At 35.3% G+C, this 24,846-nt stretch overlaps 1 protein-coding gene across 1 annotated transcript in view; it reads right to left on the bottom strand.

Moving 5' to 3' along the window:
• Window positions 1-923: 923 nt before the first annotated feature.
• Window positions 924-24,846, bottom strand: part of FZD6 (frizzled class receptor 6) — a 58,298-nt gene continuing 34,375 nt past the window's right edge. Inside the window, exons 5-7 of the mRNA XM_044658228.1 lie at window positions 20,907-21,055; window positions 12,587-13,015; window positions 924-1,140 (exon numbers count right to left, since the gene is read on the bottom strand). Of these exons, the coding sequence (XP_044514163.1) occupies window positions 972-1,140; window positions 12,587-13,015; window positions 20,907-21,055 (747 nt within the window). The 3' untranslated portion in view covers window positions 924-971. The remainder of the gene's footprint in view (window positions 1,141-12,586; window positions 13,016-20,906; window positions 21,056-24,846) is intronic.

Below are 24,846 nucleotides of genomic sequence, written 5' to 3'. Positions count from 1 at the left end.
CAAAATTATTTACAAATTGTCATTTGAAGGACATTTAGATAGTGGATCACCATTTTGATAGGTAGAAAGGCATGGAGGAGAGAAAGGCAGATTTGGAACTAGAAAGACCTGGATTCCAATCCTGCGTCTGACACGACTAGCTGGGTAGCAAAGGGATTTTGCTTTTCAAATGGTGCTGACAATTCTCCAGGATCAGAAACTGCAGAACAAGTATTCACTTGCATTGGTAATGGAGCTTCTATACCCATGAAATCACAAGTACAGTTCTGGTAGGTCAATTTTTTTTTCTTACCCTGAACAAATATGAATCATAATTTTAATAGTAACTAACATTTATGTGGCAGTTTAAGGTTTGCAAATACTTAATATGCATGATCTCATTTGATCCTCACAACAATCTTGTAAGGTAGGTGTTATCATCTCCATCCAATCTTTATTTCTCTTTGAAATTTCGTGTAAAAATTACCAACAATAGTGCTAAAATGAGATAATGGCACAATGGTAAAGTACAAAATTTATATAGTTTTGGCATTAATTTTCCAAACTTTTAAATCTTTATATTCTTTTAAAATAAAGAAAACAAGAAGGAAGGGTTAGGAGTAAAATAAATTGGAGTAAAATAAAATCTTGGCAATCTCACAAAAGTGAAATGGTCAGCCAAGGTAAGAAGAGTTTTAAGAGACATCATAAATTGAAGGGAATTCTTCTCCTCATCATCTCTATATCTGTCCTATTATTGTTAAACTGATGCAATTCAGTTCTTTGGTTTTCTTGCTGTCATTAACTTCTTTATACATTGAGACAGGTTCCTGCAGCCCCATCTCTCCACTGTGACAGCAGGAAATGTATCTCTATGTGCAAAATGAGAGATATATACAAAAGTGTTTATAACACTTAGTGCATTGGTCTTTTCCAGTGTAACATGACTCCCCTCAAAGGTAACAGTTCAGTGAAACTGAAGATTTTCTTTTTCAAGTATCTGAATTGTTTCCAGAACCCTGCTCTTTCTCAATGTCCAAAGCAGAGTGGATGAGCAGTGACGTAGAGCCTTTAGGACTATCTGGTTGCGAAATGCTGGGTATCTGCAAATTGCTACTTTGTAGTGGGTGAGTATCAGTAAAATTGCCTTTTGGAGTTATCCTAAAAAATAGAAAAGGAAAAGATTAACTTGTATATTAAACACACTGAAAAATACATCTGTACAAAATAATATCAGATTTGTTCCCTGTAATAAGAATGGTAAAATGACCATTTAGAATACAGATCTTCTCTCAGGGCTTCAAGCTGTCTTGCTATATACATGCTTACATCATTGCTGACTTGTGATAAATTGGTCTTTTCCTCTCTACTAATGTTTTTTAATGGAGAATGAAGGATGTCACCTTACTGGAGATGACTAAAAAAGGGAAAATAGGTGGAAGCCTGACTTAATGTATCATCCAGTCTACAAAAATAGAAGTATACTGTTTATATATAATATGCACATATTATATATAGAAGGGAAAATTGTCATCTGAAAAAATTTTTTTGCATAAAACAAATATTAGTTGCATGCTATATACAAACAACAAATGGGTCATTAGTTGGTGTTACAAAAGGATATGTTTTCCCAATACCAAAGAAGTTGTGTATGAGATAAATGTACTCTGACTTTCTGCTTTAATTTTTAGTTCAATATAAGATACTAAGATAAACTGATAGGTTTTTTAAATAAATGTATTAGTGATGCTTTGGTGGTTCTGGTGGAAGGGACTACAAGATAAAACAATTTACTAGAATTTTATTAGCTAAAGAGAGCAATTAGTGGTAAGTAGCTGGACCTACAGTCAGAAGACTAAGTCCAAACCCAACCTAATGCACTTACTACCCATGTGTTGCTATTTAAGTCAGCTAACCTGTTTTAGCTTTCTCATCTGCAAAATGTATTGTGGTAAGGATAAAATGAGATAGTATTTCCAAAGGTTTGTAAACCTTAATGTGCTGTTGTTGTAAGGTCAGAAGCTGTCAGGGGGTCCTATGGAGTCCTGACAAACATTTGGGGGTCCCGAAGGGGTGAAGATAATGAGATATGGTGAGGAGGATGACACTCATCAGGAGGGCCAATGAAGCTGGTAGCAATCAGAGGCAAGGTTTATTGATCACAGCTAGTATTTCAGAGAAAATGGCATAGGCTAAACAGTAATGGGCAAACTATTCCCTGTGGGCCAGATCCAGGCCATAGTTTGCCCATCAATGGAAGGAATTAGGTAAGTTTACAAGGGTTAGTAATGATTTACAATCTTAATATAATGACTTCGTTTACCTCACTGCAACATAAGAGTTTTCTATAGGATAATAAATCACAGGTAAATATTCCCCACTAAATAAACTCCAATCATTCCCTATTATCTCCAGGATCAAATATAAAGATAGCTGGAACTTTAAGGTCTTCATAACCTAATCCCTTCCTACATTTCAGATTTTATTACAGGTTAAAGGTTTTATTTACTCTCCTCCATGTGCTCTACTATCTAGGTTTCTGTCTTCATGTCTCTGTACTGTACCCCTATGATGTCCCTCAGGCTTTTAATGTTCTTCCCTCTGTGGGAAGCCAATAAGAGAATAGATAAAAATCTGAGACTCCTCTTTTGACCCCTTTTGTGATCCTTGTGATTTCTTGTTGAAAAGTATTGTGACCTTATTGAAAAGCTTTAAGTTCCTATCAAACCTGAATTTAAAGGGTTAACACTGTTAACATAGCAAGGAATGCTGCTGCCTGTTATAGCCAAGGCCAAGATACTCCCCAACTTGGCTTTCTGATAAGAAGCCAGTCAAAATTCAGCCTTGGCCTTGGTCTATTCTGAAGCCAATGTTTTGTGTTTTGATGTGACATAATTTGTAACTTCTGCGCATCTGCAAAGTTTCAGGGGGGTTCTTTTGTGTGAAATGAGTCTTGAAATATATATATATGTATATATAAATAAAATAAACTCCATGCTCCTGGAGCCAGAGCTGGAAGCATGAAGTAAAAGACAACTCCCTTGTCCTGTCCTTATTTCCTTATCAACTAAACTGTCCTTATCAGAGATGATAAAGAGATCTCTGCAGGCTTCTGTCTTCATGCCTCTGTACTGTACCCCTATGATGACCCTCAGGCTTATAACGTTCTTCCCTCCTCACTTCTACATGAAATTCCCCCAAATGGAGTCACAAAGTATTGGACATGATTACAACAACAACAAATGGTAGGTGATTTATTGACTGATTGACTGAGGAGTGAACTCATATATTCATTTATTTTTAAGGGCAGCTAGGTGGTGCAATGGATAGAGTGCTAGGCTGAGAGTTTGGAGATTTTACCCTCCTGAGTTCAAATATGGTTTTCAGATACTTTCTAGCTATGTGTTCCTGGGTAAGTCACTTAACCCTGTTTGCCTCAGTTTCCTCAACAGTAGAATGAACTAGAGAAAGAAATGGCAAACCACTCCAATACCTTTGCCAAGAAAAATCCAAGTGGAGTCACAAAGAGTTAGATATGACAAACAATACCTGAATACTTTTCATTATTTTTCATTATTGATTAAAATTGTTATTGCATTATGGTCTGCCAAGGATAAATTGCATATTTCTGTCTTTGTTTACTTCTTTAAGAATTTTTATTTCTCACCATGTTATTTTTTTGGTAAACATACAATGTCATACTGAAAGAAAAGGTATACTAAAAAATTCCTAGTCATAACTGCCAAAATTCTAGTATTCCAAAATTTTTCCTCAAATCTATTATTTCTCTCTTGTTCCCCTCTCTGTTAGATTTGTCTAAGTCTGAAAAAGGCACGCTGATGTAAACTACAATTATTGTCTTACAATCTAGGCATTTTAACTGGCTTTTCCTTTAAATATTTATATGCTATGGCATTTTTGCATATATATTGATATTGATACTATTTCATCTGTATATGCTTATAAGCCTATATATTGCTTCCTCTAATATAACTTAAGTCCCCTGAGGAGAAAGACTTCACTTTTGTCTTTTAATATCCAATACTTTCCATAGTGCCTGGCATAGAATAGGTATTTACTAAATTCCTACTGACAAATTGATTTCATTATCTGTCGTAGTTTTAAGTATAATGTTGTTCCCTTGTCTATATCTCTTTAGAATATCTATTTGTAATATTAGATTATTTGAAAACTCAGTTGCTTTTCCTGCATTTTTTCATTCAGGAAAGCATAACAAATTTTACTCCAGCTCCTCCTTTTAAGTATGCAAAGTGTTTTCCTCACAAATTGTGTTTTCTCTTCTAATCCATTTTGCGGCTCATTTCCATTTTATGGGTGAGCTCAGTTCACACTAGAATGAGAGTGTGTGTGTGTGTGTGTGTGTGTGTGTATGCTCAACTCAGCCCCACGCTACTTTATTCTATTTTTATTGCTATAATCTCACTTTACAGTTCTTTTGTCTAGCTCAGATAAGTGTGTGTTTCCTAAGTCTTCTTCTAACTCCATCTCTTTAAGTGACCTTCACCTGTGAAAACCTGCTTCCACAAAATACTAAATCATTTCATAAAATGACCCTCTCCTCTAGGACATTATATTCCCACTGCTCAAGCACAAAGTTATTCTCTTTTGTTTGCTTCAATGACTTTATTCTATTTGTTTTTACATTGGTCATTTCTGTTAGTACCTATACTACTCTTCCAGATTGAAACTTCCTTTTCAACAACGAAAAATTAATCAACTCAAGACACCAAAAACAATGGATCTATCTGACAAAGCATGTTTCCCTAATAAGACTCTTTTTCTTTATGATGATGAGAGATACCGCATTTTCTCTGGGACCAGAATTATTTTTTAAAAATACACTTTACTGATGTTTTAAATCTGGTCACTTAAAATCTCTCTGCCTCACTAAACCATAGCAAAGAAAAGCAATTACACATGTAAGGATGGGTTTTTATGGAGAGAAGAGGGAACCAAAGGGAGAAGAAGGCAGTTGTGGACAGTTGCTGACAGTTGAGACCAAAATATGGAATGATTACATCTGGCAATGAATAATATTCTTTCCTAGTAGCCCCCTATATCTTAGTACTAGAGGTGGTGGTGGAAAGGCAGAGATATGTATATTTCATCATATGTCTTCTGAGACTAAATACTCAAGGCCTGAACTCTTTTTTTTCTTTTGATTTTTTTCATTTACATTGTAGTCAATGTGTTTGGTTTTGATTATTTTCCTTTGCAGTTCATACAAGTCTTTATATATTTCTCTGAATTCCTCATTTTCTTACTATATATTTTCTTATATTCATATGCAATAATTTTTTTCAGACATCCATAAAAACTAATGGCCACCCACTGTTTTCAGTTTTTTGTTACCATTTTATGTGTCACTATGAATATTTTGTTATCTATTCAACTTCTTTTCCCATCTATGACTTCCTTACTCAAAATACATAGTTTTTGCTTAGTTTATCTTTTTAAATTTTCTTTGCATAATTTCAAACTGATATCCAGAACAGCTGGATCACTTCATGACTCCACTGACTGTGTACCATTGTGCCTTTCTCCAGCACTAACAACAATGACTGTTTCCCTTTTCTGTCACTTTTGCCAATATGCATGGTATAAAGTAAAATCCCTGAGTTGTTTAAACTTGCATTTCTCTTGCCATTTGATATTTGGGACCTGTTTAAATATGGTCATTTATAGCTTATATTTTGTATGAAAGTTTTGTTTATATTCCTTGACCTTTTAAGTATGGTTCTTAGTATTGAATCCATTCCCTATTTTGGATGTTGGATTTTCATAGGTAATAGTTGCTGCAAATAATTTCCCTGTTTTCTGCATCTATTGACAAAATCATAAGGTTTTTGCTCTCTTTGTTTTTTTTAAGAGCAATTAGGAAAAAACATTGAATCATTCTTTTACATCTCTAGTAGAAATCTGAGTCAAATCAACACTTATTAAACACCTACTAAATGTCAGGCATGGTGATAAAGCACTGGGAAGACAAATAAGAAAAGGAAACAAAAAAAACCTGAAAAAAAAAAAGCAGACTGTCCCTGACCTCAAGAAGTTTACAATCTAATCTAATTTACAATACAGAAAAGGTAGCAGAAAGAGTGGAGAGGTATTTCTCTATGTTTGTGGAATTGAAACCAAGCAAAACAGCTGATAGAAGATGAAGAGTTACTGGGAAAGTTCTGGGCCTTCTAAAAGAAGACTTAGTAAGTCAGGATTTTTACTGTTCTACCTTCTAATCTTCCTATCAAAGGGGACAGGCAACTGAGGGTTCTTCAAAGGGGAGTATCAAAAAATGAGTGGATCTGTATGATGATGAGATCTCTGGTGATGTGTTTATCCTGGGGGAAGCATGTTTGTGGAATCAAAACTAATCAGGACAGTTAATGGAAAATGCAGTTACTTGAAAAAGGTTAATAACAACTAAATCACAACAAATTATTTTCTAGATATGTTGTAGTAGTCACCTTGCAGGGCTTTTATTACAAAATTTTTGCATTAAAATTCATTAGTGAGATTAGTCTATAGTCCTCTTTCTCTTTTTTGGGCATCAGGAGATAATATACATATATATTTTTTAAACCTATACCTTCTGCCTTAGAATCATTACCAAGTATTGGAGTTCCAAAGCAAAAAGGATGGTAAGGGATAGGCAATTGGGATTAAATGACTTTGCCCAGGGTCACTCAGCTAGGAAGTGGCTGAGGCCACATTTGAACCCAAGCCCGGCTCTTAATCCACTAAAACCACCTAGCCATCTCCAAAACTTGTCTCATAAAAGAAGTTTGGCAAAGTGTTTTCTGCCTCTATTTTTGATAATTTCTGTAGTATAGATATTAATTTTTCTTTAAATACCGTAACTTATTCTCTGTTTAGATTTGCACCTTTTGCTTATATTTAACTTATTACTATTTTTATTGCATTATAGTCTATAAAGCATTCATTTGTTATTTGCCCTTTTAAAGTAGTCTTGGTTTTTAAAGTCTAATGTTTAAATGTTCTATTAATTACTATGAAATGTATAGTTTAATATATTTCTATTCAGAAGTCTCTATATATTGGTCCAGTATTGTTTTTCCAATTCAGATTCATATTTTATAGTTTATAGTCTAAACTGGTATTGCTTTTGGTAGTATTTTGTTTGGAAAGTCAAGCGTTTTATACAGTAAGGTATTTTAGGGTTCTGTTGAGACAACATAATTTACTTGGTATAAAATTATCAAAATTAGTGTCATTATTTCTGTCTACTTTCCATTTATCCTTGCTAAATACTTGTTCTTTTTTTGTCAAGACTTACTCCTTTCAATTGTATGCCATACATTTCCCACAATGTATTGTCCTTTGTTGTTATTTTTGTATAGTCCTGACTATAATTCATAATTCATAATTGTTTGAGGTTTTCTTGGCAAAAATCCTGGAGTTGTTTGCCATTTCCTTCCCCAGCTCATTTTTACAGATGAAGAAACCAAGGCAAACAGAGTTAAGTGACTTGCCCAGGATCACATAGCTAACAAGTGTGTAAGGCCAGATTTTAACTCAGGTCTTTCTCACTCAAGGCCCAGAACTGTTATCTACCAGCCCATACTGCTTTGTACTATTATCTTTCACCTGAGAAGCTGAATGAGAGGTGATTCAAGGCTAAACTCTGACACTGATATCATTTCTTTTCCTTTCTGTATATGTGTGCATATTATATACAATACACAATGTGTATGAATATAGTGGTCTTCTTTATTAATGGTAGCCATATCAAATATCTACAGATTCTTTTATCATTCATGATATAAAGGTATAAAGGGTTCTGTATATCTCTAAGTTTTTAGCCTCTCTCATTTCTTTTTCACAAACCATCTTTTGGTTTTCCATATATTAATCACAGCCTTCATCTTTCCCCACCTTTGTATTTAGTTCACTGAGTATCAGAGTATATGCTGATTTAAATGTGATGTGTCTTATCAAGTTCCTTAAGGAAAGTCTCAATTTTTTCAACACCAATAATGGATGTTGGTGTGTAAGCTACACTCCAGGAAGTGATGAGAACAATAGCCAAAATCTTAGTAGTAGTTTTTTTTTATGTTAAACTTCATACTAGCTTTTATACTCTACTCTTTCACCCTTATCAAAAGGCTTCTTAATTCTTCACTTTTTGCCATCAAAGTGCCTATCAGATATCTACATATTCTGAGACTGTATTTTTCCCAGAAACCTTAATTTCATCTTTTGATTTGTCTAGACTGGCATTTTATATGATGTACTCTGCATATAAGTTAAATAAATAAGGTGACAATATATGGCCTTGTCATACTACTTTCCCAATCTTAAGTGAATCAGTTTGTCCATATTTAGTTTTAGCTATTATTTCTTGGCCCACACACAAGTTCCTCAGGAGACAAGTAAGATGATCTAATACTCCCATCTCTTTAAGGACTTGTCACATTTTGTTGTGATCCACATAGTCAATGAAGCAGAAGTAGATGTTTTTCTGGAACTCTTGCTTTCTCCATAATCCAGCAAATGTTGGCAATTTGGTCTTTAGTTCCTGTTTTTCTGAAAATAAACCTGCTCTTCTAAGTAATTCTTGCTTTACACAAAGTTGAAGCCTAGTTTGTAGAATATTTTTAAATGCATTTAAAAACTTTTTATACTTTATTTTTCTCCAATTATGTGTAAAACTTTTTAAATTCCTTTTTTGAAATTTTGAGTTCCAAGTTATTTCCTATTCTCCTCCTTACCTCCCTGAGATAGAAAGCAATTTGATATAGATTATACATATGCAGTCATATACAACCTAATATGGAAACATGTTTTACAAAAAACATGGAAACATGTTTTACAAAAAAAAAACACAGATTAAAAAAACAAAGAAAAAATAAAGTTTTTAAAAAGCATGCTTTGATCTGCATTCTGACTCTATCAGTTCTCTCTCTGGAACTGATAAGCATTTTTCATCATTAAAACGTTTGGAATTGTTTTGGATCATTGCATTGCTGAGAATCACTAAGTCATTTACAATTAATCATTGGACAATATTGCTGCTACTATGTACAATGTGGGGCAGCTGGGTGGCTCAGTGGATTGAGAGCCAGGCCTAGAGACGGGAGGTCCTAGGTTCAAGTCCGGCCTCGGACACTTCCAGCTGTGTGACCTTGGGCAAGTCACTTGACCCCTATCGCCCACCCTTACCACTCCTGGGCTAAGGATGGTCCCTAGCCCAGATGAAAAAGGAGGAGGGTTGGGCGTGGGGCTAGCAACCCCACCCTGTAAAAAAAAACTACATCTGCTAAAGAAACTGCAACCTAAAGTAGGGGCAGCTGGGCTAGCTCAGTGGATTGAGAGCCAGGCCTAGAGACGAAAGGTCCTAGGTTCAAATCCGGGCTCAGACACTTCCCAGCTGGGTGACCCTGAGCGACCCATTGCCTACTGGTTGTGGCCCTATGCTCCTAGAATGGAGTCCCAGGATAAAAAAAAAATGTACAATGTACTCCTGTTTCTGTTTATTTCACTTTGCATCAATTCATGTAAGTCCAGGTTTTTCTTTCAAAGTTTTTTTTAGCTACCTCCTGTGTCTATAGTTCTTCAGGCACTCTGTCTACCAGATATAATTCCTTAAATCTATTTATCACTTCTACTTTATATTCATAAGGCATGTTATTTAGGTCATACTTCTATCATCTGATGATTTTCCCTATTTTCTTCAATTTATGCTGGAATTTTGCAATAAAAAGATGATCTGCCCCTCAGTTAGCTTCAGGTCTTGTTTTAATGATCTGTACTAAACTTCTCCACTGTTAGTTGCAAAGTATATAATCAATTTGATTTCGATATTGACAATGTGGTGATGTCCATATGCAGAGGTGTCTTTTGGGTTGTTGAAAAAGAGTATATGGGGGTAGGAAGTTAAGTGGCTCAGTAGAGAGAGAGCCAGGTCTAGAAATGGGAGGTCCTGGGTTCAAATCTGACTTCAGACACTTTTGTAAGAATAACGAGAGCCTGCTACCAAAACTGTAATAATAAAAAGGAGCCAGCAACCAATGTTATGATAGAGGGGGGAGATAGAAAGTCTATGTAGTGAGACTCTCTTCTAGCTCTCCTCTCTGGCCGAATATGCACTGGAGACTTCGAGGAGGTGTCACCCCGAAATTGAGTGATATGGATGGTTGTGCTGCCCCACAGGATTTGGGGGCAAGGCTTCCCTACAAGATGAGGTATGTGGTACCCCAATCCGAGTCTGAATGTGGGCAAGGTTCACACAAGCCTCCCCCGAGGTCAGTCAACTTCATAGCGTGTGGTCTGGCTTCAAGATGGAGGCAGCCAGACCAAGCTGTGGTTCCCCTCCCCCTCATTGTCTTTCAGGCCCTCTGGAATGCTATCTGACTAATGAATGGCTTTTATTATCATCAATATAGGGATTGGGGGAAGGGGTGAAGGGCAGAGGGATTTGGGGTGCCCTCTTCTCTATTCCTATATAGTCCGTTGCTTAGGTAGGAACCTTAATGACTCCCACTCCTAAGTTTCTTCTCCCTCATCCCTTCTCCTTCTGTTTCTATTTCTAGTTTTCTGTTCTATCCTTTTCTATAATTGTAAGTTTTGACTGAAAGGGGGTCTCTCAGCAAGGTTGGGTAATGGGAGAAGGAGACTAAGAGATCGCTCCCAAAATGGAGTCCAAACACTTAGCTCACTCCATGATTGAAGTCTTGCTGGGTGAGATGGGAAGGAATCTTTGACCAGGGAATCAGGGTTTCAATGTCTCAAGAAAGATCCTCAGGAAGCCCTTAGGACTGGATCCAAGCTGGGATGTCCTCCTTCTCTCTCCTCTGGAGAATTACCCAGAATTCCCTCTGGTCTTAACTGTGGGTAACTGTCACCAACTGTCAGCCACTCCTTCTCTGGCTCTTTTTTGTTCCATCCCCCCTGCACAAATCCCATCCTTATAATATCCTGGTTTTGTGTGGTAGGACTTTTTCCAAAAGTCCCACTTAATTCATGCATCACTATTTCCTATTCCTATCTTATGAACGTTCCCTCTCCCTCCAAAATAATAAATCCTTATCTTGTCTTATCACTATACTAATTATCTATCTATTTCTATTCTAAGACGGGTTTTGGAGAGGTTGATAGGGAGATGAGGGTTGCAATTTATATAACAATATTTACAGGGTACAAAACAATTTTGTAATACAAAAAGTTTTCTATTGAACACAATGTCCCAAGTTTATAGTGTAACAATTTTCTTATCCTTAAACTCTTCTAAGTTATTATTTAACCCATCTATGATTTTAACGGAATCTTAACTTGCTTCTACTTTTAATGTATGTCTATTAAGTAATGCAATACAACTATCTTATTCCTAGCTGTTATCAAATTATGTTTAAACTACCTATGTTTTAAATGCAATGTTAATTTTTATATTGCAAATCTATATTAGTATGTTAGTATTCTTAGTTATCTATCCAACAACACTTATATATATTCTTATGCTATTCCTGTACTAGCTTGCTAACATTTTTTAAACTTCACTAGCCCTCTCTGCACTTTCCCTATGTCTACTGTCCTTACACTTTCTAGCTGTGTGACCATGGACAAGTTATGTAACTCTCATTGCCTAGCCCTTACTGCTCTTCTTCTTTGGTGAAAGGAGAGAAGCTCCTTGGATACCTCTCATTCTTTCATTTTCCTAGAATTCTTAGCACTGATTTTCTAATGACTAAGATCAATCTTATTTTAATAATACTTTAATTTATACCATCATTGTTTTTATCTATCCATGCATGTGTATACATATATACATATATACATGTCTTTTATACCACATATTTCATTATATTCATATACCAGACTCCCCCCCCCAAATTTCCATTTCTTTGGGTGATTTTCCCCTTCTCTCTACAAATTTTATATTTATTAGTGAAACCCAAGATAACATTAGCTTTTTCTGGTGACCACATTACACAATATAAAGCATGATAGTATTTTAGAGCTAGAAAATCATCTAATGTCATTTTATAGATGAAGAAACTGAGGTCTGAATTCACATAGGCAATAAAAAGGAAAGAGTCAGGATTTGAAACCAGGATGATTCATCTTCCCGAGTTCAGATCCAGTGCTAGCTATGTGACCTTGGGCAAGTCACTTAAGTCTGCTGACTTTAGTTTTTCACTTGTAAAATAAGCTGGAGAAAGAAATGACAAACCACTCCAAAATCTTTGCTAAGAAAATCCCAAACAGGATCATGAAGAGTTGGATACAACTGAAACAGCAATAACAACATAGCCAAGCTATGCCCTTTATAGACTGTATTTGTGTGGTTTTTTTTTTAAACCAAAATGCAGACCTAGATAATGACTCTAGCATATGTTAATTCTTTGTAGAGAATCTATGGAAAACTAAAGAAGAGTACCTTAGTATAAGTGCAGAACTTTATTACTTAAACTTTTATTAAATTTCAACTTGTTATATTTGACCCATTGTTCCAGCTTCATTCACTTTTTTCTGAAGCCTCCTCTGTCAACCAAAGTGGTAGTAATCATTCCAATTTCGCTAAAAGGCTTATTTTTTAGGAAAAAAAAAAAAAAAAGAAAGAAAAGCTTACCTTCCTTCACTTCGCACACTTCCAGATATACTGTTCTTATCATTGGAATTTCCTGTCTTGCACTTTCTTTCCATCTGTTCCACAGACAATTTAGAACTAGATTCTGCAGGTGTTGCATGCTCTACCACATTATTTTCTTTTGCTTTCTGAATGGAGGGTCCATCTGTTCCCATATCTCTCACAGATGTTTCTGGGGATGTTTTGATTTCTGTCAAAGTCTCTTGTCCTAAGTAATCATGGTTAGCAATTGCTACTGCAGATGTTCCATGATTTGTTGTAGCTCCTGTACTGGTTCCCATGGATTTCGAAATTACTTTCAGTTTGTGTGAACTTGATTTGTAGTGCTTCTTTTTATGTTTAACTTTAGAATTGTGTTTTAAGAAAAACTCACAGGATTCTTGTAGTACTCTTCTACTTTCACTGATGGGACTGAAAAAGGAAATCCCAGGAAAAGCATTAAATTTGTAAACATTAAATATTATTTTTTAAAAAATCACAAAAACAATCATGCCTTTTGTTAGGAAATGCTATGCATCCAAGGAAAAAGTACCTAAAATATTCGTGCAACAATATAAATAATTCATAAAATTCAGAATTACAGATATAAATGAAACTCTTCATTAGAGGGAATACATTCTTAGAGAGTGCATTAAAGTTTAGCAAAGCAAAATCCTAATTGTGTAGGAGTTATTGCCTTTCCTATATTTTGGAGGGCCTGGTAAGATAATCTGGTGAAGGTAATGAGAAGTTGAGATTGTAACTTGGCCAAAAATAATCCTGCCCATCTTTATTAAAATCCAAATAAAAAAAGCAAACTGTATGAAGTAAAATATCTAGAGGACCTCCATTCCTGTTTTGATCCTGCACACCCTACTGGTGGAATATAGGAGTCACAGAATCACGTCTTATCTTAAGGCCTGTCTGATGCTGGTGTCCCCTGGCATCAGTGAAAGCATCTTGAGCATGAATGTTGTAACAGTGTGGATTGAATTTTGCAAAGGAGAGCAGGAAATTGGAGTTGAAGCTGGCCTCAGGAGGTTTTGATTGGGAGGGGACAGTGAAGGAGGGAGTTTGGTGAAAATTGTGGATTCTAAACTGCCAATGGCCAACTGCCAAAAAACTCCTGAGAGGTCATTCAAGTCTCAGGTGGGCTTGGGGTGGATGGTTGTGGGTGGCAAGGAGGTTCTGGACAGGAATTTAGCTCTTCTGAACCCAAAATTCAGGGACAATGTGGAGATTTCAATAGCAAAACCTTTCTACTGACTTGATTGCCAATGAAGAAGAAACCCAAAGAGTCGTGCTCCATAATTGGAGTTAGTGCTCAGACTACGGAGGGAGCAAGTATTTTGGGGACCCTTCCTTGACCCCTCTTATACCCCTTCCTTACAGTTATTCCCCTGTTTGTTAGATAGTGTTAAGGATAGGATATTGTGAGAGGGAGAGGGAGTTTCTGAGTCAAAACTACAGAAAAAACCAGCTCTGCTCTCTTGTTGTGGAGTTCATAGTTGATACAAGTTATCCCTGTACCCTCCTTCCTCAAAAAAAGCCTCAAACATCCCTTTACCCTGTTATCCTGAATTCCATCATCCTTATAATAAGTCTTTATTAGTTTATTAGTGGTAGTTTTGGGCTGTTACTTTGAGGGGAGGAAGACTGATCTTGTGGCTGAGGGGAAGACGAATACCAAACACCTTCTTGAAGGGCAAAGCTACTAGGACTTAGGAATGGGGAGCCTTGTCTCCACAGTGCTGGCTCTGAGGGTGGGATCTAACCCATTAGGGTCACAAGTGATCTCAAATACCTTCCTTTAACAGAAGCCATTAATATAGCTTTTTCACTCCATAATATTTCTCAACTTTTCTAGATGCCATTCTGGACTAATTGCTATTGGTTTTATTATAAATAAAAATTAATCTGGAGGCTTATTACCACACACACACACACACACACACACACACACACACACACACACACACACACACACACAAAAGCATTTTATTAGTAAAGAGAGAAGCTAAACTTTGCAGGTACCTTCAACCCATTTTCATATGGTATGGCTTCTATTGTCCTCAAAATCCTGGTGTCAGAAGCAAATTTCTCTCTCCATTGTGTTGCCTTTTTAATGTCATTTCTCAATGATATGGAGGTCAAATACCACTGAGTAAATTCAGGTATAGATAAGCCCTCAGAGAAAGGAAGTTAAAGAACCAAGGAACCAATGAGACAGGAAACTGATTCCATAGACACTGCCCCCCTGGGCAGCCCGGGCAAATTAAGACACTATGGTTGGTTCCTGAGATGTGAAATGAGAGAGCGAGTGGGTGGACAAAACAGCTTATAAGGGGAGACTCAGCAGGAAATAAAACATCTTTGGCATGCATGTGGAGAAGCTGAGGGAACCCTGTCAGAGTTTAGCTACAGGCCCATCATGGCGGCCAAATAGATTAGAAAGCTAAGTATCTCTCTACCTCTCTCCTATCTTTCCCCTCTCTTTACTACTATTTCTACTACTTTGATTTAATAAAGTTATTAAAGTACTACCAGCCTCATAATTTTAGTTATAACATTGGCTACCCTCCTTTGGGTATACTCCTGTTTGTACCTTTTAAAATGTGATGCCCAGAACTGAATAGGATATAAATACTAGGATGACTGAATTCAGAAAAAATGATTGGTAGATCCTAGGTTATAGAAAGTTTTAAGAGTTCAGTTATAATTCCAAATAAGCTCCCTTGTTCAAGAAATTTCTCTATTTAGGATTCCTATAAATACTGGCCTAAATAAATACTATTCTACCCTGTAATTAGGAAAGCTTTGCTATGTATGTTATCAAAGACACAAAAGCAAACTCCCATTTGAAAGTTTTCTTTTGCTTCTACCCTATAAAAGAAATAATATCTGTAAAGCTTTTGCTTGCTTGAAAATATTATTAACATTATCCTGAAATGCCTCATCCTATAGAAGCTAAAAAATTTTGTCAAGGCCATATAAGCCTAGGCTCTATGTCAAGGGACCATTTAACAAGCAAGACCCTTACAAATCAAAAAGCCCAAAATGCCTTCAAGAGAATATCCAGAAGTGGAAAATAAGGAATAGCATCTCATCTTTCCAATAATTAAAGTACCAAAAGATCAAAAACAGAGATCAAGAAGTCAAGTTACAGATAAGACCCTAGAAGAGAGCCTAAAATAACCAATGGACAATTAGAACTTGTCTTTGTTCATGGAGGAAGAAACATTTACTATTGAGTAACAGCACATGTTGGGGAGGTCAGAAATGTACCATACTCAGGGGCCAAGGCAGCGATTGATTCTTCTAAGACCAGATAGCCAGAGAACATGTATCCTTCTGGAATATGGTAGAACACAAAGCACATGTAAGTATGTTCATGGAGTTATTTCTGTGCTAAGAAAACACAATGTGTATTACTAAGGGGATCCTGAATGTATCTGGGACTGATCTTGACATAGTAGTTGCTCATCATATAAGTGCCATGACCTATGACCTAGCTCTTGCCACTCAAAACCATGAGGGCAAAGTAAAGTGGGATAATCACTTAACTAATTCTGAACACTGTTACCCCTAACAAAACTTAAGATCACATTATCATTTCTGACTGACATACCTCATAGTTGACTTGCATTCAATTTGCTGGTCACTAAAAACTCTTGGTTCTTTTTCTGTTTTCTACTCATGTTTGTTTTCTGACCTGTTTTCTACCCATAACTTCACAGGACTTGTGCAGTTAATTTCTTCACACAAGTCTGAAATGGAGATACATATAAAGCCTAACATGGGTTCAGAGATGAAATTCAGAGAACTTTGTGCATATAAGTAGGTCAAGAAGAAATCAAGCCATCTGCAAAAGACCTAGAGTTTTTAGTGGATAGAAAATTCAATATGCCAACAATGAATATAGAAGCCAAAAAAAGCTAACATGATTCTATAATATATTAATAAAAAGGCAAATACAGACTTGATATAAGACAAAATGCTTAGAGTTAGAGCTAAAATTCCAGACAATTAAAAAATCCACTTTATTTTTTTGTAGTTTTTTTTTAGTCTGTTTTCTTTTTCAACATGACTAATGCAGAAATAGGTTTTACATAATTGCATGTGTATAATCTATATTGAATTGTTTACTATTATTGCAGGGGAAGGATGAGATGAAAAAATTTTAAAAATGTTAATTATTGTTTTTACATGCAATTGGAAAAATAAAATTGGAAAAAAATTTTAAATCCTGAATAGGGCACTTATTAGTTCTTTGAGCCCTGGACAAAGTCATTTTATCAATCTCAGCCTCAATTTCTTCAGCTATAAAAATGGGGATAATAATATCACTCAATTCCTAGGATTGTTAGAGCAAGTGCAGTCTTGAGGGCTGTCTTCAAATATAATGTTTGCCATGCAAAAGTTAAGATTATTATAGGTTTTATAATATAAATTGTGGAGATAACTAGGAAAATCTTGACTATTAATATCAAGTGAAGCGTAAGTTGGGGAGACATCTTACCAAACATATATCACACTATATATAGTGTGATGAACGATGTCCTTGTAAGAGAGATGGTGAGGTTCTCTAGCTGATACTCTTACAGATGCCACTATGATAATTTTATCAAGCCCCAGAACACTACAGGGTCTCAACAAAAAGAGGTAGTCAAAATGCACACATTATCCACCCAGCTGATGACATAAAGTCAGACAGACAAAGATCACAGATTTGGAATTGTAATTTAAAGACATAAGACCACAGATTTACAATTGCAACTAGTAAAACCTTCTATGAACCTACCCTTTTAGAAGGGTAATATCTAGATTTGAACCCTGATCCTCTGAATCCAAATTCAGTACTTTTCTAATGTGCCATACTACAGAGAAGGCTGTATCACATTTGGGATATTGTACAGAGCTTTTAAAGATGCCAAGTCATTTCCGGTTGCACATATGCATCTTTTTATCAGCGTTATACTGTTGATACAATATGGCTGGAAAAAAAAGGAATGTTATAGTTTTAGAAGAATCAAAATTGGAGGAGATCCAAATGGCAATAAAAGCACAGTATTGGAAGTAATATACTGTCAATGACAATTTGTATGGCAAAAATGACATAAAAGTCATCATATAATAAAATATGCATAAGTAGAAAAGGAGAGGAAGGGGTCACATAGCAGAAGTAAGGGCTGATTAGACAACCTGGATACTTTATTTTGTCCAAAATATGTTTAAAATAATAGGAAGAATATGTCCAGTCAGATGGGTAGAGCTTTCATGGAGTACAGAGGAAAAAAAAGCAGATAAGAAAACAGGATGAGAGATGAAGATGGAAAGTGTCTTATTCTGATGAAAGGAATATTTACAAAAGAGATTACAAAACAACTGAAATAAAAGCCAGCTGAAATATGAAATAAAACAATAAATATCTGAGTACCTTTTACATGTAAGTTATTGCATTATTACAGTAATTAAGCTGTTAACATATCTTCTTAATCTATCAATATATTGGCAATATGACCACAAGAAGTCACTTAATTTTAATGCCCTATGCAATAGTTCTAGGTCACAGATGAACTCTTTTTTTTAAAATTTAGAATATTTTTCCATGGTTACATGTCACAGATGAACTCTTGACTTACATGGGTGGAAAAAATTTCCTCTTGGAATCATACAGATTAAATAATTTGTTTTGTTCAGTTGTTTTCAGTTGTGCCAGACTCTTTGTGACCCCATTGGGAGTTTTCTTGGTACATGCTGGAGTGGTTTGCCATTTCCTTCTCATTTTACAAATGAGGGAACTGAGGCAAACAGGGTTAAGTGACTTGCCTAAGGTCGCAAAGCTTTTAAATGTCTGAGGCCAGATTTGAACCAATGAAAATCCAGGCCAAGGATTCTATCCACTGTGCCACCCAGCTGCCCAATGAAATTAAAGGTCCAGACAATTTCTCCTAATCCAATGTTTCATTGCAAAATCACCTATTTGATTTAGCAGCAAATTGAGGCATACAGGGCTGGCAAACTGGTTATATTTAAATCAGAAAACATGATTACTAAGCTCTAGCCTAGTATTTATACATGTATGTTAGTCCTTAACTATATTTTTCTTTTATTGTCTCCCTTAGCAAAATGGTGAGAGTATATGCAGCATTTCCATATTATAAATTATTCTGATAAACAAAAGCATTACTTGGCAAATTTAGTCAAATAAATTTTGTATTTCCAAATGAGGTAGCTCACACAAAATTCCACATAGTGAAAGCTGAAATAAAGAAATGATGGTTTGTTCTTTTCTTATTTAGCATTTTTTCCCTATCAATGACTTTCTGTACCTGTTTGATACTGTGAAGGATACTAAGTCCTGAAAACATAATTTTCATTAATTGACCATAATGGGGATCAGAGAGGTCAAACTAGCTGTCCATAGTGGCAAGTGGGCAACATTGAGTGCTCTATGAATCAGATTAAAATGTAATTGGGAAATTTTTAAGAAAATAAAGATACAATATATGTTAATTTGTTGAGTCAACATGCCATTTGCAATACTATTTGAGATCAACACCAATGACATAAATAATTTCTTCTGCTCAAGTTTTTATCTAATCTTCAAACTGGCAAAAAGAATTTTAGATTTCTTTAAATTATTCAGCTTATCCATCTAATTGTTATAAATACACTCAAAGCATTCAATTAAATCAAATTATTGCTTGAAGAAGCAATAAATTAAAATTTAATATACCAAACATAGTAGTTTATGTTGAAACCAAATAAATATTCTTCTTAAAGGGTAGGAATGGGTCTAGACTTGTAAATCTCATCAATGTGAGAAACTCCACAGCAACTCTTCTGTAACTTGCTGTCTTAGTAGGTGACTGAGTGATCAAAGCATTTGCCCAAGGTCCCACATAAATCTATTTTATTCTGATTACAACACACTGGCCCTTCTAACCACTATGCTAAAATAATGCTATATTACACAATGCTAAGTTGTATAATTTGGAAATATTAAAAATCACTGAGAAAAACTAAGTAATGCATATATTTCTATTTTCTCCAAAATTTCAAGTCTCTGAATCAATAGCATTTTTAAGTATGAAATTTTTTTTGGAAAATTTTCTTCAATGAATTTCTCTTTCATCTCAAAAACCTAGAACGGACTCTACAAAAGCATGTGAAAAAAGCTAGTTCATATTTTCACATTATTGAAATAAGGAGGTTATTCCAATTAAACTGCAGATTAGGGGGCAGCTGGGTAGCTTAGTGGATTGAGAGCCAGGCCTAGAGACGGGAGGTCCTAGGTTCAAATCCGGCCTCAGACACTTCCCAGCTGTGTGACCCTGGGCAAGTCACTTGACCCCCATTGCCTACCCTTACCACTCTTCCACCTATAAGTCAATACACAGAAGTTAAGGGTTTAAAATAAAAAAACAAAAACAAAAAAAAAACTGCAGATTACATTATTGTGCTTTATCTTAAAACCATAAAAATAAGATAAATCAAAAGAAAAAGCATTGCGAAAATACACATAGAGGGTTTTTAAAAAGAGGGCTACCTGATTTAGTGGGAAAAAGAAGACTTAATAAAGTAATAAGAACTTGAGAGGAAAATTCAGAGTTAATATTTTGAGGGGCAGAAGGTACCCTATACCTGAGGAATAGGGAATCTTGGCAATATAGATATATTTGGAAATTCTCCTATCCCTGAACCAGAATTCCAATGGAGACAGTGAATCTGTTAAAAAGATGTAAAGAAAATAAATACCATATGAATCTTTTTGAGGTTTACAACCAATAAGTCTGTTACAAGTGTTATTATAAACACCAAATCAAAATTTCTAAGTAATATAAACTTTCATCCCTCAGTTGACTGCCCATTAATTTCAAACAATATTTTATATGGCAAAACAGAACAAAAATATTTTATGGTCATTTGATGTTTTCCATAATTAGTTTCCCTGGTCTTACACACTCAGCTTAAATCCTAACAGCTGCCAGGGTCTTCCCCTCTTGAGATTAACTTCCATCAACTCTGTGTTTATCTTGTATTAATCTAGTTATTTTCCCTTTGTCTCCGCCATTACAATGTGAACTCCTTGAAGGCATGGACTGTTTTTGCTTTTCTTTGTACCCACAATACTTAGCACAGTAGGGGGGGTGTGGCACACAGGAAATACTTAAGGAATATTTTGTAGACTGGTTGTGTGACATTGAAATATCACAGTTGCCAATCTACACATTTCAAAATATACAGATTGAAGGATTTACACATTTAACTATTATAATGCACAAACACAAAAGAATTACAGTTTAAAAATATCTCTTACTCTCTCTTGCGATTTCTGTTGAAGAAACTTGCCCATTCTGTGCAGGTCTTTTTGCTTCCCACCCAAAAGACTGCAGAGATTCCAACAATCAGTGTCATCAGATACTTTATCATAAACAATGCCAATTCTGGGCGTGCTAATGTTTTTGCCTAATGAAGAAAACCAGAGCAATTGAATCAGTTTACAGTACTACTTTTTTAAAGGCTGGAAACACTTTACATATAATCTAGCTATATAACTAAATCATCTATAACATGAGGATAATAATAGCACCTAACTCCTAGGGTTGTTATGATAAAACAATATTTAGAAAGAACTTTGCAAATATTAAAAGTTCTAAGTGCTAGCTGTTATAATATGTTAAATGTTACATTCATTGTGAAAGAAAAACTATATTGAGATGAACAGAATTTTAATAATAATTTACTGAATCTATAAACAGACTAATATGGAAGCTATATCTTTCAAATATGGTGCTTCAAGAGAAAAAAATTGGTATCTATTAAAAAAGGCATTACAAGGGCAGCAAGGTTGCTCACTGAATAGAGAACCAGGACTGGAGATGGGAGAGGGAGATCTCAGGTTCAAATCTGGCCTCAGACACTTCCTAGCTGTGGGACCCTGGGCAAGTCACTTAATCCCAATTGCTTAGCCTTTATCACTCTTCTGTCTTAGAATCAGTATTGATTCTAAGCCAGAAGGTCAGGATTAAAAAAAAGCAGGGGAGGGGAATAAGGGGGCTTTACAGCATGATCTGTGTATCCATTTACTTAGTTATTTATTCCATTTCTGGAGGGGAGACTTGTATTATCTAAAATACCTAGCTCTCTAAAATACTTGTTTAGTTAGTTCCTATTTTTAGACTCAGTTAATGCAAATGACAATCTAAATATTTAGAAGATGAACAAGATATATAAAAAGTCTTATTGAGTGTAAAGGTTTTAATTTAAAATCAGAGATAAGATGGTAAATCTGTTATAATTTGCAGTTCACAGTTTCATTATGTTCTGTTTAAAGTTTTTAGTCACTGAAAAACTAAATAAGAGCAAGAAGAAAACAAGTCAAACCACATTTAATAAGCCTATTTTAGATTTTCTACCTTTAGTTTATTTTTGTGACTTAAGAAGTGTTTGGCCAGACCAGTCTATGAATTATACCTTGTTCAACATATGTTGTAACATTTACACTCAGCAAGTGAGGACAAGTGATAAGAATCAAACAGAAACTGGAATCTTGCATTTTTGCTTCTAAGGTAGAGTTTAAGTTTTTAGCAAAATGAGTATTTTTCTTCAGTTTACACAAAAGGCTTAAGAATATAAAATAAGCCCACTTTAACATAACATCATTATATGGATTTGGTGGTACCCAGAGCTAAATTGCATTTCCCCAAACCCCAAGACACATTGTTAAAATCTAATAATAAATTGGATAGTCTAAATGCAAGTGTTTGTTATGTTTGCCAAAGCCAAATGGTTCAAATGTGTTTATCTACTGACCAAACTGGCAAATTATTTATTATATATTAAATCCTATTTAGGAAGGAAGGAATGTAAAGCATTTCATTTGCACCATGCACAGTGCTAAGTGCTTTAAAAATATAACTTAATTTTATCTTAACAATCTAGGGAAGTAGGTACTATTATTATCCCAATTTTATAAACTGAGACAGACAGAAGTTAAATGACTTGCCCAGGGTCATATAGCTAATAAGTATCTGAGGCTGAATTTGAACTCATGTCTTCTTGACTTCAGGCCAATACTCTTATCCTAAACTTGCAACTTAGCTGCCTCTTGGCAGTTATCTGGCAAAGCTCAAGCCACAAACTGCTTGATTTAAAAGACTATGTTTTTGCTTGTTTAATATTATTGTTACTTAAATACTTTTAGGACATGATTTTATTGGTAAATGAACTCCCTTCACTGAGGCAGATTATCCCTCTGAACACCTAAGTAGGTAATGTTAAGAACTGCCAAGGCTAAAAGATTTATCATCTTATGTTTATATGTTGATGGGCAACTCTACGAATGTAGGTAAGATGGTCCTCAGATAACAAACATACAGTCTGGCAGAGGGCCCATACACAATGCCACAATGCTTAACTTAGTACGACCTGCCAAAACTTGTGTTCTATGGACACTGTGTTTGAGAATTCAAGGCTACCTCCTACCACAAGAAGGTATCAGAATTGGACTCCAGTGGAAGAATATTAATATTATTGCATAGTGTAAATAATTTACTAAAGTCCTAAACTGATACTTTATTCAATAATGAAGAGGAATATCGATCTTTGAAAACTATGCTAGCAGAATACAAAGTTTGGAAAATCCTAACTAATTGGAAAGGTTTTGTCTACAAACTAAGTGACTGATGAACTCTGTGCCAATCATCTGGAGTCTAGCAGTACTGAGAGAGGTAGAATTTGGCTTCACAAAGTGGTAAAAGATTTTTTCCACAGCAGCTTACATCAGGTGAGGCATGGTGGGCTCATGGTCTGCATCAATGGAAGGAGTACCTATGCCAGTGAAATCATGGATGTTCTGAAGTATTAGACATAACAATAAATAATTAATCCAAAGAGAGGGCTATACATGATATCCCAAATGTCTCAGTGCAATTTTAAACTTCAGTAGCTCAAAGCTGCACTGAGACTTTTGTAACACTATATAAGAAGAATAGGCATATGAATTAAATTTCTATGAAAAACATTGTGAACAACTATGCTTATAGAATTGTATTATATTCAGACATTTTAAAAATCTTGAATCTTAAAAGCACTAACCTACAATTTTTATAAGCAAATGTGACCAAAGTCATAGTAAATAAAACAAGATTATGAGCTCTGTGAGGTCAGGAATCATGTTTTGTTTAAATTCTGTATTGTTCCATTCAATATCTCTAACATAGTGCCTCTATACCAGTGAAGGGCAAACTTTTTAAAGAGGGGGCCAAAGGAAAGGAAATGCTCATCTGTCAGTCTGTTTCTAAGGCAACTCTTTTGAAGTTTCATTGTATTGTATCCTACTCACTGTATTCATCTGATTAGGAATAATGTCCAGTGGCCAGATAGAGCATTTCAGGGGGCCATATCTGGCCTGTGGGCTGTAGTTTGCCCATCACTGCTCTACACAGTGGATGCTTAATCAAAATTCACTTAAAAAAAAAAAAAGGAATTTTAAGGACACTGAAACTGTATTTTTTTCAATCGTTTTAAGTTTCCTGTTTGGAAAAAGCAGACTGATTTAGCCACATTTCTATTAAAATTATGTTTCTTTTCTTTTCTTTTTTTTTAAACCCTTACCTTCTTCCTTGGAATCAATACTATGTATTGGTTACAAGGCAGAAGAGCAATAAGGGGTAGGCAATGGGGGTTAATTGACTTGCCCAGAATCACACAGCTAGGAAGTGTCTGAGGCCAGATTTGAACTAGGACCTCCTGTCTCTAGGCCTGGCTCTCAAACCACTGAGCTACCCAGATGCTCCCTAAAATTATATTTCTGAAGAACATTTTAGGAAGAATTACAAGTTGATAAATGTTATTCATTAAGATCACATCTTAAGAGGGCAGCTGGGTGGCTCAGTGGATTGTGTAAGAGTAGAATCTGGGAGATGCCACCTAAAAGTATATATATATTTTCTATGGACACGTGGGGATCTTAAAAACTACATTTCCCATGATTCCTCATGGTAGACAGGAAGTGGGAGGATGTAAGAAAAAGAAATATATACTCCTGTAGTGCCTTTGAACTTCCTCTCTTCTAGCTACTTGAGCTACATGGAGGTAACAATTATGGCTAGGCGGCAATTTTGAATTCTTACAAGAGCGTGGTCTAATGACTTTATCTATCAGCATGGCTTTAATTAAAATATTAATTTGTAGTATTATATCAGCCTTTATCATTTTTTATCGTAACAACTGAGAATCAGGCCTAGAGATGGGAA

This window comes from Gracilinanus agilis, chromosome 1 (genome assembly GCF_016433145.1).
Source record: "Gracilinanus agilis isolate LMUSP501 chromosome 1, AgileGrace, whole genome shotgun sequence".
NCBI lineage: Eukaryota > Metazoa > Chordata > Mammalia > Didelphimorphia > Didelphidae > Gracilinanus > Gracilinanus agilis.
The sequence above is the reverse complement of the archived record's forward strand: the minus strand, read 5'-3'. Positions and strand labels throughout refer to the sequence as shown.